Below are 14,020 nucleotides of genomic sequence, written 5' to 3'. Positions count from 1 at the left end.
CACACCTGTTCAAGAGGCAGCTATTTTTGGCCTGGCATGGTGCCTCCCCTCAAATCACACATCCTACTCGGCACACTTGTTAAGACACCACGAATACAAGATGAACCTAAGCAAAGTTAAAGGTGACTGTGTCCCGTGTCCAGTGCCCAAGGAAGGGGGAGGGGGAGGGAGAAGAAGATGGAATTAACCTGCGTGTACTTTCTCTGTGCACCACCAGAAAATTCCTTCAAGAGCTCTCTGTTCTCAGAGCCCCATACAAGGAAAGACAGAAGCCAACTTCAAAGGACATAAAAGGGAGATGAACAGCCAGGGAATTCTTGTTTCTTCCTTCCCTCTACTGAGGGAATCTCACAGGTAAGACATGGTCATTTCCCTATTTCCAGGCACAGATACAAGGGAAGAAAGCCTGTCTGCCAATAAATGTATCTAAACATCTAGACCTACCTAGTCCTCCAGCCCACCCACCCATCCCCTCATCCTCCGTCCATTCATCCAATTGCTATACAACACCAGCTATTACCGGCCAGCAGGCACCACAACATGGAGGTCAGAGGTTCATAGCCTCGACGCAGCCTTGCCCAGAACAATCTAAAACAAAAACCATTCACACAGTCCAGTGCTATAAGGGAAATAAGTTCACCCTTTTCCCACCTCTCTGCCCAGATCCATAAAATCCCATCTTTACAGTCTTGGAAATCACGGGTAGTAGGCAGGCAATGAACATGTGTTTCATCCTTACACTTCCTCCGTCTCCTTGTGGAGAAGGACACACAGGTCAGGACAGCGGAGATGGACATCAGCTGGGCCAAGCTTCTCTGCTGTCAGAGTTCAGGTAACTCCTAAGGCTGTGATATTTGGGGCTATCTGTCCTCATACATAAGTAACCCTGGAGAGGGACCCTCACCACCTTTTCTCATTCAATTTCTTGGATCTAGAATCAAGAGAAGGATGCACCAGAATCCCATTTTTATCCATGAATACAAGACACATTCTCCATTTCACCTCTGAGAGTAAACTCTGCTTCCCTATCTAAGTCTTGAGCCTACTTATTTATTTTTTGTTTTATTTGGTGTGTAAAGGTGTTTTGCCTGCATGTATGTCTGTGCACTGTGTGGGTGCAGTGCCCTTGAAGGCCAGAAGAAAGTTCAGATCCCTTGGAACTGGAGTTACAGACAATTTTGTGTAGTTGGGGTTTTTTTTTTGTTTGTTTGTTTGTTTTGTTTTGTTGGAGGGGCCCAACACCCAGCTCCCAAATAAATACATGAAGGTTTATTCTTACTTATGAATACCCAGCCTTAGCTTAGCTTGTTTCTAGCCAGCTTTTCCGAACTTAAATTATCCTGTCTACTTTTTTGCTCTGGGCTTTTGCCTTTCTCTATTCTATATACCTTCTTTACTTACTCCATGGCTGGTTCTGTGGCTGGGTGGCTGGCCCCTGGCTTCCTCCTCTCCTTCTCCTTTTCTCATTCTTCCCTCTTCTTTTCTCTCCTCCTATTTATCCTCTCTGCCTGCCAGCCCCGCCTATCCTTCCTCCTGCCTCTCTATTGACCGTTCAGCTCTTTATTAGACCAATCAGGTGTTTTAGATAGGCACAGTAACACAGCTTCACAGAGTTAACCAAATGCAACATAAAAGAATGCAACACATCTTTGCATCATTAAACAAATGTTCCACAGCATAAACAATGTAACATATCTCAAGCTAATATTCCGCAACAGTTGTGAGCTACCATGTGAATGCTAGGACTCAAACCCAGGGCCTTTGGAAGAGAAGTCAGTGCTTTTGACTGCGGAGTCACCTCTCAAGTCCCCGGACCCATCTCTTAAAAACACATGGGTGAAGCCGGGCGGTGGTGGCGCACGCCTTTAATCCCAGCACTCGGGAGGCAGAGGCAGGCGAATCTCTGTGAGTTCGAGGCCAGCCTGGGCTACCAAGTGAGCTCCAGGAAAAGCACAAAGCTACACAGAGAAACCCTGTCTCGAAAAACCAAAAAAAAAAAAACACATGGGTGATTTGCATGCACCCTCAAACAAAAGATTTGGTTGGATGTCATTTTGTCTAAAGAAAGGCACACCTGGATGGTGGGCTGGCTTCTCCTGAACTACCACATGGCCTCTGTCCATCACATGGCCGACAGAGTCCTTGTCTTGCAGGGATCTTTCATCCCAGCTCCACCTACTATACCCTCAACATCTGGCTCTCCCTGCTCTTAACACCCTCTTCCAACATCCTGAGCACCAATGTGCCCCCACCCACCCCCTACCCCACCCCCACCCCGTCACTTCAGAAAAGGACCTGAGACTCATTCACACTGAGTGGCAGTCTCACAGCTGGAGAAGGCCCTGAACTCATCTGAACCACATCCTCATTTTGCACGTTGAGACTGAAGCACAGAGAAGTAAAATGACTTGCCCAAGGTCACCCAGCTAGATAAGGACAGAGCCAAGACCAGACTCTGGTCGCTAGTTTGGGACCCTGCCTTTTTTTTTTTTTCACTTCCCTCCAGGAGGTTTAAGAGGTGTTAATGCCTTCAGTAGATGACAGTGTCCTCCACTGACAAACTCTGACTTAAGAGCCATAGCATAGGAACCTCTGTTTCCTGTGGAGACCCGGTTCTAGGAAGTTCCCCCGAACAGCCTGAGTAGGAGGATCCCATGGGAAACAGGCCCGAGGCCCTTCCCACATGGACATTCCTTAACCCCAAGGTGGCACCCGGGGTCAGTGACTGAGTGGGGTCTGTGGTGCAGAGGGGTCTGAAGCTAGCACAGGAAGAGGCCTCCCCAGAGCACCCTTGAGCAAGCTGCCATCTCCCTAGAAGAGGGAAGGGGCAGCTGCCAATTCCTTCTCCTGTGTGGCAAAGCTTTGCCAGGGCCCAGCTATTCTACCACCCGAGAGCAGGTCACGCCGGCTGTTACTCGGGTCATCTCACTGCCTACGATCATTTCCCGCACAACAGCATGATGAAGAAAGACTTGTTGAATGAGTGAGCGTGTGAAGAAAGGAACAGCAACAATCCACGGCCGCAAACATTAGCACGCAGGGTACGGATCGCTCCAGAGTCTTACAGGCTCTCTGCTAGGCCACACTTCTTCCCCCAGGCCATTTTTTCCCCCCATAGAAGAGCCCAAGAGAAAGCCCCCAAGGGCTTTGGCCCGTTTCTCATCTCAGCCATCCCTTCAAGATGGAAGCCAGACCTCACTCTGTTCCCGGAACGGCAGGCTCTGTTTGCAGCTTCTGTTTATGTTCATACAGATGGTATACACGGGACACTAACAAACGCTCCCGACAAATAATGAATTTTCTGCTACCAAGGAACTCCCCCCACCCCACCCCATCCCCCGCCCTGGGAATAGTAGCTACCCAAATTCTTGCCATTCTTGTCCCCCTGTGAATCCATCCCAAAGACAAATCTTGGACAGGGGACCAGGCAATAGGCTTTCTTTTGTAGAAGAAAAAAAAAAAATCACCCTCTCCTTGCCCGGCTTGGGAGCCCTAACTGCTCAGATGGAAACCACAGAGTCCTTAACACATGGCATTCCTAGGAGACAGCCACAGCACTGACTCTCCCCAGGGAGGAGTCATCCCTCCCGGCTGTCCCGGGGAAGGGGAGGGGAGGGCAGAGGAGCCGCAGCAAAATGGAAGCCCATTGACTGCAAAGCCACGGGTTGACTTATCCAAGGCCAAAAAGCAGCTTTGGTGTTTCGGAAAACAAAGCAGTTCCATGTAATTTCGAGAATCTGTAAAAGCAGAAGGGTTGGAGACGGAAGGAACTCTCAACAGCGAAGAGAAGGAGCCCACGGCTCCAAGGAAGACGACGCGGGAAAGATGAGAAGAGGCGAAATTATCCGCCACAGTCCTCGTTCCAGACAGAAACAATTCAGTGGGAAATGAGAAGTGCACACTGGATGCCCTAGAAGAAAGACCTGATTTTCCTTCCCTTCTGAGCCTCGGAGGTCTGCAGTAAAGATAGACACCCTCCATGTCTCCATGAGTAACTAGGGTGATGATGAGTAACAGACCAAGCTTCCAATATTCCCCATTTGGGTGTTTTGCCCAAAAATGCAGAAGAGAATCCAAAGTGACTATGGCGATTTGGGACACTGACCAAGGATAAGTTGGAAGCTAGCCAATGTGAGGGAAACCCAGGCTAGGTATGTATCAAAGTATCACCTGCTACTTCCCATGCAAAAACAAAATAATTTAATAGTAATAATAACAATAATAATAATAAAGCAAAAAGAAAACGCCCAAAACCAAGATGACAAGCCCAGTACAAATAAGACTTCTAGACAAGGGTCAAGGGTCACAGGGACCCTAAGCCGCTGTGGAGCTAAGATAAGGGGAGAACTGACGAGGCCCCCTGAAAGCCAGCTTAGAGAAAATGGGACAGATGGGCTCAACGGGAAAGAACTGGAGGAAATATCTAGCATTTATACGTCTGTGCTGACTTCCTTGGGGACTTGGAAGAACACAGTAGGGTGCCGCGTTGGATGCGCAGAATAAAAGGCCACCAAGTTTTTCCAGGCCAAAAATAGCCAGCGGCAGATATGAACACCGAGAGTCCTTCCCCTCGAGAGAATCAAGGTGGCAGGAATCTACTCAGCTTCCCTACCTGCTCTTCTTGCCCACCGTATGGAAAGCAACACAATACCCCACGTCTTTTCGTACGCCTGTAAGTCGCGGTCTCACTTTGGCAGGCCACACACATAAAGGGCTCTCCTTAAATAACTGGCATCTTCCTCTAGAATACCAAAAGTGGGTTTGTAAAATTAAAAAAAGACTAGTTGAAAAGAACATAGAACCTAACTTCTAGAACTTCAGAAAAAGTGTGAACTCCCTGGGCACCTATAAAGGCAGCTGCCTGCCACATGAGCAGCCAGCCTGGGCTGGCACAGGGACTGGTGTGCAGACAGGTGCAAGATGGCCTCAGGTTTGAGGCTCCGGGCTGAGAGAGAGCAGAACGGGAAGAACAGAGCAGGGAAGGGGCGAGACTCTGCCTGTGTAACCCCAAGAGTGGAGCCCGAGTCAGAGGCGGGGAGCCATGATCAAAAATCAGGAAGACTTGGGAGCTGGACTCTGGGAGGTCCCAGGAGGGTAGGAGATGTCCACGGGAGGAGACAGAGAGGTGGTAGGCCAGTGACCACAGAGTGTGGGACTGATGGTTAGGAATCCCAGGGAAAGCGAGACATGGTGGGGTTAGGGAATTTGGTCAAAGTTTCACAGCGAGGAAGCAAACCCAGGCGTCTTCTCAGAGCTATACAATCAGGCGATGGTTTATTTCCAATGATCTGAATGGTACTGCCAAGCAGCCTCCAAAACCCAAAGAGACCCAGAGGGCAAGGAGCTAAGGAACGGGCAAAGCACCTGGGTGACAGCAAGGAGCTCCTCTTGCAAAAGCTGGCCCGAAGTCTACAGGGGGGTGACAGGGAATCCGTGGAGCCGGATGGTTGAATGTAAAGCCTTGCTATGTGACCTAAGGCGATTCTATGACCTCTCTGGGCATCGCTTTCCTCACTATAAAGTGGTAATGACACCATTTGCCTCGTAAGGCAGTAGAGAAAATTAGGTGACTTAGCATTTGCAAAGCACCTGGAACAACCCTTCACTTGATGAGCTGGGGGGTCGGGGTGGCACGGTATTCCTTCCTGTGGAGGCACCAGCGCCAGATGACCCCTCCAGACCACCTCTAGATCGTCCCCTCTGTCAATGTTCTCTCTTCCCAGAGTCATGAAGAGGATTCTCCCCACTCCTCCCGCTGCTCTGCTCTCCCTCTTCCCAACCCTAAGCCCCGAGAAGGCAGGGCCATAGTGCATCCTGACAGTGAACCACAGCACAGAGAGAGGGAAGGTGCTGAGTCAGGGCTGGGGACCAAAGAATGGAAATGAGGCCTGGCACCTTCAGCGTGCCTCGGTTTCTCCTAAAGTGTCCTGAAACTTGCAGGCCCAAAGTCCAGTGGCATGCCTTCTCCACCACGGGTACGACTGATGGGCTAGGGCTCTGGCCCTGCTCCAGAAAAACAGAGTGCCGGGGTCCTTCACCTCTTTGGCTGGTCACTAGGGATCACTCATGGGCTGTCATGGGAAGATGAAGCGGGGCAGCAGCTGGGGTCAGGAGAAGCCACAGCATGCTGGCAGGAATGACTTCTGCAGAGCTGTCCCAGCCATGGAAGAAGCCGCAACTGTGCCCCAGCAGACTCCTGCCCTTCCCTGGAGGCCAGAAAAAATGTCTTTCCCAAAGCTCTGCCCGAAAACATGGCTCTGTCCTCTGCCCAACGTAGAAGATCAATAAATGGCACCAAATTATTTCGGCCAGAACCCATACTGGGGCAGACTATAGGGAACCAAGAAGGTCCACCCACTAGACAATCTCTCTCCTCAGCCTTCCCTCAGCTCTGTCCCTTAGTGGCAAGGCTAAGTAGCACATTGCAGGGGACAGACCATGGTGTATGATGGCTTTGGTCCTAAAAAAGAAAAGGGGGGGAAAAAGACATTGGCCAGCTGAAGTTTTAGGAACACCAAACCCCATGGGCTGCATCCAGAAATCAGACTTCATGGTGGGCTCTGGCCAGCTCTCCCACCTCCAGTGAGTGCAGAGAAAGACTGGAAATTCCAAGCCTGGGTCATTAAGGCATTTGTCTCTGCTGAGTCTCAACAAACCACACACACACACACACACACACACACACACACACACACACACACACAGGCACACTGAGCTTGGCAGCCCCGGAGCTCCGAGAGCTGGTAACACAAGCCATGGAACTGACTGCCAAAACAAGCAATTGAAAGAGCCAGACCAAGTTTCATTGGCCACCATACATTGCATATGGGCCCGGGACGAAGCCAAAACAGTGTTCTCACCCTCCTCAAAGGCATAGGAGACCCTCTGTTTCCAAACACACCTCCACAGAGCCTTAATTAAAGGAAAATGGAAAAATAGCGTCCCTGTTGCTCTCCCCCTGCCTTAGAGAGGTATTCGCACACAGAGCCCTGCACACTCACTCTTTATTGCTTCCTCCGGTTTGGGGCTTCAAACCCAAGTCATTCCCATGGCAAGAAAAGTCCACCGCCTTCTGCCGCAGAAAAGAATACAAGTTGTCCTCCGCCCTGGAGGGTTGGAGGGGCCGAGGAGAGTTAGAGCTGAATGAATACAGGCCAGGCCAGCCTAGAGTCTGTGCTGACTCCTTCCTTCCCAGAGTGGTGAGAGAGGGCGGGAGAGAGGGAAGAGGGAGATGGGGAGAGAGAGCGGCGATGTGGACTGCATGCCACCCCAGTAGTAACTCCTGAACAGATGAGGCCCGGAGGACCTACCTAGCTCTGCAGGTTGCAAAGGGTGGGAGAGAGGACATCCCTGCAAACAGGTGGGAGCATAAAACAGAGCTTGGGTGGGGAGAGGAGGAGTTCCCTGGCAGGGGCTAAAGCAGGCAGTGGATGAGTAAGGGAGACACATACCAAAGCTTTTCCTAAGTAACATCGTCACATGATAGACATATCTCCTTGGAGATGACTGCAACCAATTTATTGACCCCCCCCCCAAAATCAGAGGCCTTCTCCCCCAGCAGTCCTTCAAACCACACAACACCCCCCCAGCTCTTCAGGAAGATTCTGGAGCTGCCTGCTCCTCTGAACTGAAGCCAACATGGAGGGGAAACAGAAGATTCTTTGAGAAATCCATCCTCCCTACTTGAAGCAAAGCGAAACCCTGAGCGCCCAGAGGTATAAGAATAGTTCTTGTTTCTATTCCCCTGAACCTCAGGTTTCTGCAAAACCCAGAGTCCGGCTCACACCTGATCCCTGGTTCAACTCTCCCCTAGAAACCTGCACAGGAAGATAAGCCTGCCATCCAAGCTGCGGCCAGATTTGTGGAAAAGCAGTGAACGCAGGGGGAGGTGATTTTTTTTTTAAACCCCTAGGGGATGAGGGATGAGGACGGGCAGTGAAGACAGTTGCTAACAGTCCTTAGGACAAGCAGGTACCCATCCTATTGTGCAGATCCTGTTCTCTCGTGCTCACTGAACTAAGATCCTGGGTAGCGTGGACCAAGATTTAACAGTACACACAGTGCAAGCCCTCAGACACAGACCTATGCCAGGGCCCCCCTACCCTGAATGATACCGACGAGTGGCCACTCCATCACACAAGGGCTGGGAGCTGTCTCAAACAGTCGATTGATTCTCTCGTCCACTTCTATCCCCAAATGGCCCATCCAATTTCTGCAAATGAGCCAAGGTTTCCAAGGCTTGCCAGCTCCCCCAGAGACCCAGGCAAAGCCTGTCCCTGCCACTCTAGGGTCCAGGAGTCCAGATGGAAGGCCTAGACTTCTTGGAGAAGAGGGACAGAAGTGTGCCTTCTAAACTGGGCAGGTGACCTAAAGACGCCTGCTTACCATTCTTATGTAACCTGATGTGCGAGATAGGATCCCAAGGGGACCCGGGACTACCCCGTGGTTCCCTCCTAACCCAGCCAGAGCTTGCAGCAATGGTCCTGAGCAAAGGAAGCCCTGTGGGTCAGATACCTTTCCCAATACCCTCCTGCCTGTCCTGCGGAGCTGAGGAAGAGACTGGGGCGCGACCTGTCAGCAGGTCTGGGGCATGCATACCCCCTCGAGTTCCCCGCAGTCCCCGCGACAGTTTTCTCCCGCTCACCCCGCCCTCTCCTCCGTCCGTGCACAGCACCTCCCAGCACGCGCACTGGGGGAGGAGAGCGAGGAGAGAGCGCCCCGCTGTCCCGGCCGCAGACAGGACTGGCCGGCCCAGTCCGGGAAGCCACGGGTGGGCAGCGGCTGCAGCTCTCCCGTGCAGAGCTCGGGGCCCCGGGTAGGGTGGGAGCCCCCAGCGGTAGCTACTACGACGGTGGCCGCCCCAGGTGCCCGCGGCCGCGCGCCCCGCCTACACCCCCCAACACCCGCTCCCCTCCCCTCCCCGAGCACCCACCGTGCAGACGCCGCTGGCGGAGGCGGCGCCCCCGGGCCCAGACCCCGGCTGCAGGCGCCGTGCCCACTCCGCGCCGCTGCCGCCCGCTGCCCAGGCCCGTCCCGGCCCGGGAGCCGCCGCGGCGCCAGCCCCGCCGCCGCCGCCGCTGCAGCCCCTGCCGCCGCCAGCGCCCCCCGTCGCGGCCGCCGAGCGTCCCTCCCGCAGGCTGTGGCGGGCGGCGGGACGGGTTGCATCAGCCCCGGCTATATAGCGGGCCCTGAGTCGCGGCGGGGAGGGGTCGGGAATGCGGAACCGACCCAGCTGCCAGCTCCACACGTCAGAGGGGGGACGGAGAGGAAGAGAAGGAGGGGACGGGGAGGAGGGGGGGGGGGTGTGGATCGCTCGCTTCACACCCACTGACCTTCACCTCCCCCGCCGCCGGCGCCCTCCTCCCGCCGCCGCTGCTCCCGCTCCTCCGCCTGCCCGGCCGGCCGGGGCCCTGTCGCGCTGGTCCCGGCAGCATCGCGGTCCCGCGGCGCGCCCCGCCCGCGGCTCCCGAGCGCGCGAGGCAGCAGGACCCGGCGAGCGGTTATGTAAGCGCATCCCCTGCTCGGTCGCGCGGCCGCCACCCCCGAGGCGCTGAGCAGCCAGGGAGGCAGGGACGCGAAGGCGGCGGCCGGACGAGCGGAGAACCCCTTCCAGCTCAGCCCGCGCTGAACCATCCTCCTCCAGCCGGTGCGCTCTCCCCCCAAACCCAGAGCGAGGGTGACGTTCGGCGCAGTGATGTCTTCGGACGCTGCGGGATCTCGCAAGCCTGTTTTGTTTTTTCCGTGGCGGAGCATGGGCGGGGAGATTAAGGCGTTTGGAAGCCTCTGTCCCCTCCCGCTGTCCACCAAAGCGCCATGAGGTCCTGAAGCCGCGCTGTGAGTGGACCGAGACCCAGACTGGAGCTGCAGCTAGAGGCCACCGTTGTCGGTGGCTGGCCCAGTGTGGCCCAGGGCTCTTTGCCCAACTCCCGCAGGCTTTTGCCTGCCTTTGACAGGACGCAGCCGTGAGCGGACTTGACTTCTGCAAGACCTCCAACAGCCTTCTTCCTCAAGGACTCCCAGGGCTGGCTTCCACGCCCTCCTCCCAACCTCCTACAGAGGTAGATAGTAAAAGGACACTCCAGAGAAAATATGACAGTCCTTCGAAGGGTGGTACGCAGAGCCCTCAGGCAGAAACACACGTGACATCTGAGAACTATTGTTGTCATCCCAGATCTCCAAACCCTTGGGTGACCAGCCAGCGCCCCCCTCCTTTCTGCTTAAGCCAGAGAGGGGTGGCAATGTTGACACTCAGTGACCTTCAGACTCCTTCTCAGAGAGATGGCAGGTCATCACCCACAGAAGAAAGGAAGTGAAAGAAAAAGTTCATGCCTTCTTGGAGTACCAGCGCTCAGAGTGAAAGACTTCAACACGGAGGGAAGGAAGTCCAGAGGCAAGCCAGACATCCCATTTCCATGTGCCTGCCTGCAGGGAGGCATCCTTCTCCATGTTTCTCTTAAATCTCTCTGCAGGGAGAACAGGTGGACTAGAAAGAGACAGACCAGGTCCCAGTGACATCACCTGTCTGTCTTCAGGGTCACCATCAGCAGCTTCCCTCACAACACTGATGCAAGAAAAAAAAACAAAGTACTCCAAAAGAACACACTCTGCCAGCTCAGTAGTCATGTGATAGTCCTGTACAAGAACATGACTCTCCATCCCAGAAAAGCCAGCAACACCTTTACCACGGCATGAAGATCAAAGCTGGAGACTGTGAAACTGCCTTACATGATGTTTCTCCCCCCAGGATGAGGGGGTCTGGGCATTTATGTGAAAGAAAACACTGAACACGGGAAGCATTACTTTATGCATCCTCTGTTGGGACTTTGAAAAAGCTAAACTGATCTCTGTGCAGGGACTAATAATTAACGTGTGGTTAAAGCGGGTCCTCTCCAGGGCGCACTTTGGATCGTGGCTGGGGTGGCTGGTAGTCCTACTGAGCCTTTACTTCCTACACTAAATATGCTATAGGGAAGGCACTAGGGGGGCCACTAAGGAGTCTTTATTCCCTCTCATCTCCCATAATATTCATTGGGCTTCCCCTTTTTGATATAGATGTTCTCCAGTTTTATATACAAATGCAGCTCAAGACCCGTCTCCTAGGCATACTGTTTCCTACCAGACCCCTTTGTATAGACTTTGCCTCTGGGAGAGGCTAGGGAAAGGCTCCTCTGTGCAGACTTGCCGCCTCCTGATGTAACTGATCCACCTCGGGCGCTTAGGGAAACAATGGTCTAGCCTAAAGCAATCTGAATGTAGGTGGCCTGTCTCTTGCAAGTCCTGATTAAGATATACAGCCATGGCCGGTGGGCTGATTCAAAGATAATCACATACCCCAGTTCAAATTGATGAGACCAGGTGTTTTGCCCAAGTCGCTGGGAAGAGAGGCTTTGAGAAGCTGACCTGAAATTAGTAGATGCCGCCTCAGCAAAGGAGTTTCCTGGGAATAATATTAATGCAAAGAACAGTAGAGGGACGCCAAGCCACCGAGGAGAGAGTGACAGTGGATGCTGATGACACCCAGGCCTACCTCCAGCCAGACCAGCTTTCCTCCCTCCCACTGGGGGATTCCATTTAGGAATCTGTGGCTTGTCTGAAGCAGCTTGGGTTCAGATTTCCTAGTATTTGCTACTAATGTCCTCATCAATGGAGCGTGTGTTGGGGTGGGGATGAAACCCAGTTGGTAGAGTGTCCTGCTAGCATGCATAATCTCTGGCACCAGCATAAGTTTGGCATAGTGAAGCATACCCATAAACTGAGTGTTTGGGTGGTAGAGGCAGGAAGATCTGGAGTTCAAGTTCATCCTCGGCCACATAGCGAGTGTCAGGCCAGCCTGGAATATGTGAAACCCATGCTAAATAAATAAATATACATTGGCTGTTGCATCTCTTATTTGGACTATCCTGTTTTAAAGGTTAATGGACACTGATAAATCCTAAGCTTTTTGCCGAGGGGAAAAAAAGTGAATTGATGAGATAAAACACTTCCCCAGAACTGTCCCTCAACATCAAAAGGGGAAGCGATAGTTCTGACTAACCAACCGATCGGCTCACCGTTACACTCAGTATTTACTGAAAATCTGTTAGATGCCCGTGACCTGTGACGTGCACGAAGACGTGATTCCTCACCTGTCCCCACTCCCCCATCTAGTTAGGAAAAATGAGTTCAAACAAACAAAAAGAGCCAATGTCAAGTGTGGCTGAGAGGTAATTAATTAGGCACTGCAGGAGTCCAGGCAGGATTCCCACTTCCGTCTCCATTCCAACCGTGTCCACCAAGATTATAAACTGCTGATGCTTCTTCACACATGACGGGGTTATGCTGTGGCAAACCCACCGTGAACTGAAGATTCCGTAAGCCAAAAGATGCATTTAATTCAACTAACTTACAAAGTACCAGGGCTTAGGCCAACCTACCTTCAGCTTTGCTCAAAACACGTGTGTTAGCCTAGCCTTGGGCCAAGTCTTCTAACACACAGCTTATGCCATGTGTTCATGTTTCATGTGATTTACCGACTGCCGGACTGAAAAGGAAAAACAGAATGGCTGTATGAAGGTGTGCTAACACCACCGTAAAGTTGAAAGATGGTATTTCCAGTCACCAGAAGTCAGGGATCATGTGGCAAGCTGATAAGCTTCTGGATCAGCCTTTGTATTCCTTTTTTTTTTTTTTAATTTTTTTTTTTTTTTTTATTGCTGTGGTCAAATACCTGGCTCAGGGAATAGCGTTCACCTTGGTGTGGAAGGCATGGTGGCAGCAGCATCTTAGTCATACCTGTGCACGTCAGGAGCAGAGATGGGAGCCATGTTGTACCTTCTGGCTTGCCTTCTGTTCTCATCTTTAGTTTGTCCAGAACCCTAGGCATGGGATGGTGCCACCCACATCCAGGTAGGTATTGTTCCCTTGGTTAAACCTCCCTTGAATTAAAACTCTCCTTCTGCGCCTCCTTTTATTCCTCTGCCTCCTCTTCTCTCTCTATGTCCCAAATATTTCACTCAAAATCTATATTGCTACCTTCTCTTAAAAAAGCAAAGCCCAGGGCTGGAGAGATGGCTCAGCCATGAAAGACTGAAGCTCACAACCAAAAACTCAAAGTCAGGCAACTTTGGGTCTACATCCAAGAGTGAAAGCAGGGTAGGCTTTACAGAAGTAGCCAACATCCCCCAGTCCATTGATTTAACACAAGAAAGGTTATTCTCCACTGTTGTGTGACAGAACTTTCCCTGGGGAAAGCAATATACACATCTACTCACCCCAGATAGGGAGCCCACAACACGGATACCAAAATACGGATACCACCAAAGTCCAAGTTGGTGAACCATGAGTTTTATTGAGGTTACCTACAGGATCAGAAATGACTCAAAGATAGCTTTTTACCAAAGCCCACCCCAACATGGATGACAACTCACACATGGGAACCTGAGCACATGTCACAGCCTGCAGGTTGGAGAGCATCTTTCCAGGTGCCTCAGTTGGTCTACACCTCTTCCAGGCAGTTCAGCTGGCTTCTGCTCCTTCCAGGCACCTGGTCTGCTCTCGGCCTTCTTTGCAGCTCTGTTCTGCTTTATCGTTTACTCTGGCAGGGAGGGGGCCTAGTGAATCTGGTCAGTTTCAGGGACTTCTGCAGTTTCTTTGTTTGCCTTGTGCTCAAGGAGCTTCCCTACAAAGTGTAATGTTTCTATCTTGGAGGAACCTATTACACAACCCTCACAAAAGACAACTATGGATCTAGGTGATTGGCCAGGGCAGCCAGCCTATCAGTGAGGGCTTGGTATTGTACCTTCCTGTCAGCAAGGCCACCGTGGCAAAGAGAGGCGAGAGGACCAAGCACCAGCAGTCCAGTCATCCCTCTCAGAGTGCATCACTTGAGCTAGCTTCATTTCATTGGCCAAAATAAGGTGGTTCTTGATCCAAAATCCACAGAGAAGAGAACCAGGAATTAGGGAGCAACTGATGTCTACCACAACATGCACTTTCTTATGACAATGATAGACTGAAACCCACTATATAGCTCGAATTCTAT

At 52.1% G+C, this 14,020-nt stretch overlaps 1 protein-coding gene across 2 annotated transcripts in view; it reads right to left on the bottom strand.

Annotated features, from left to right (window-relative positions):
- The window catches only part of Jdp2 (Jun dimerization protein 2), a 44,767-nt gene extending 32,597 nt beyond the window's left edge, over window positions 1-12,170 (bottom strand). For both annotated transcript variants that reach the window (XM_076551083.1, XM_076551084.1), the window contains exon 1: window positions 9,333-12,170. In XM_076551083.1, the coding sequence (XP_076407198.1) occupies window positions 9,333-9,753 (421 nt within the window). In that variant the 5' untranslated portion in view covers window positions 9,754-12,170. The remainder of the gene's footprint in view (window positions 1-9,332) is intronic.
- Window positions 12,171-14,020: the final 1,850 nt, after the last annotated feature.

The sequence above is a fragment of the Peromyscus maniculatus genome, chromosome 14 (genome assembly GCF_049852395.1).
Source record: "Peromyscus maniculatus bairdii isolate BWxNUB_F1_BW_parent chromosome 14, HU_Pman_BW_mat_3.1, whole genome shotgun sequence".
Taxonomy (NCBI): Eukaryota; Metazoa; Chordata; class Mammalia; order Rodentia; family Cricetidae; genus Peromyscus; species Peromyscus maniculatus.
This window is presented reverse-complemented; position numbering and strand designations above follow the sequence as displayed.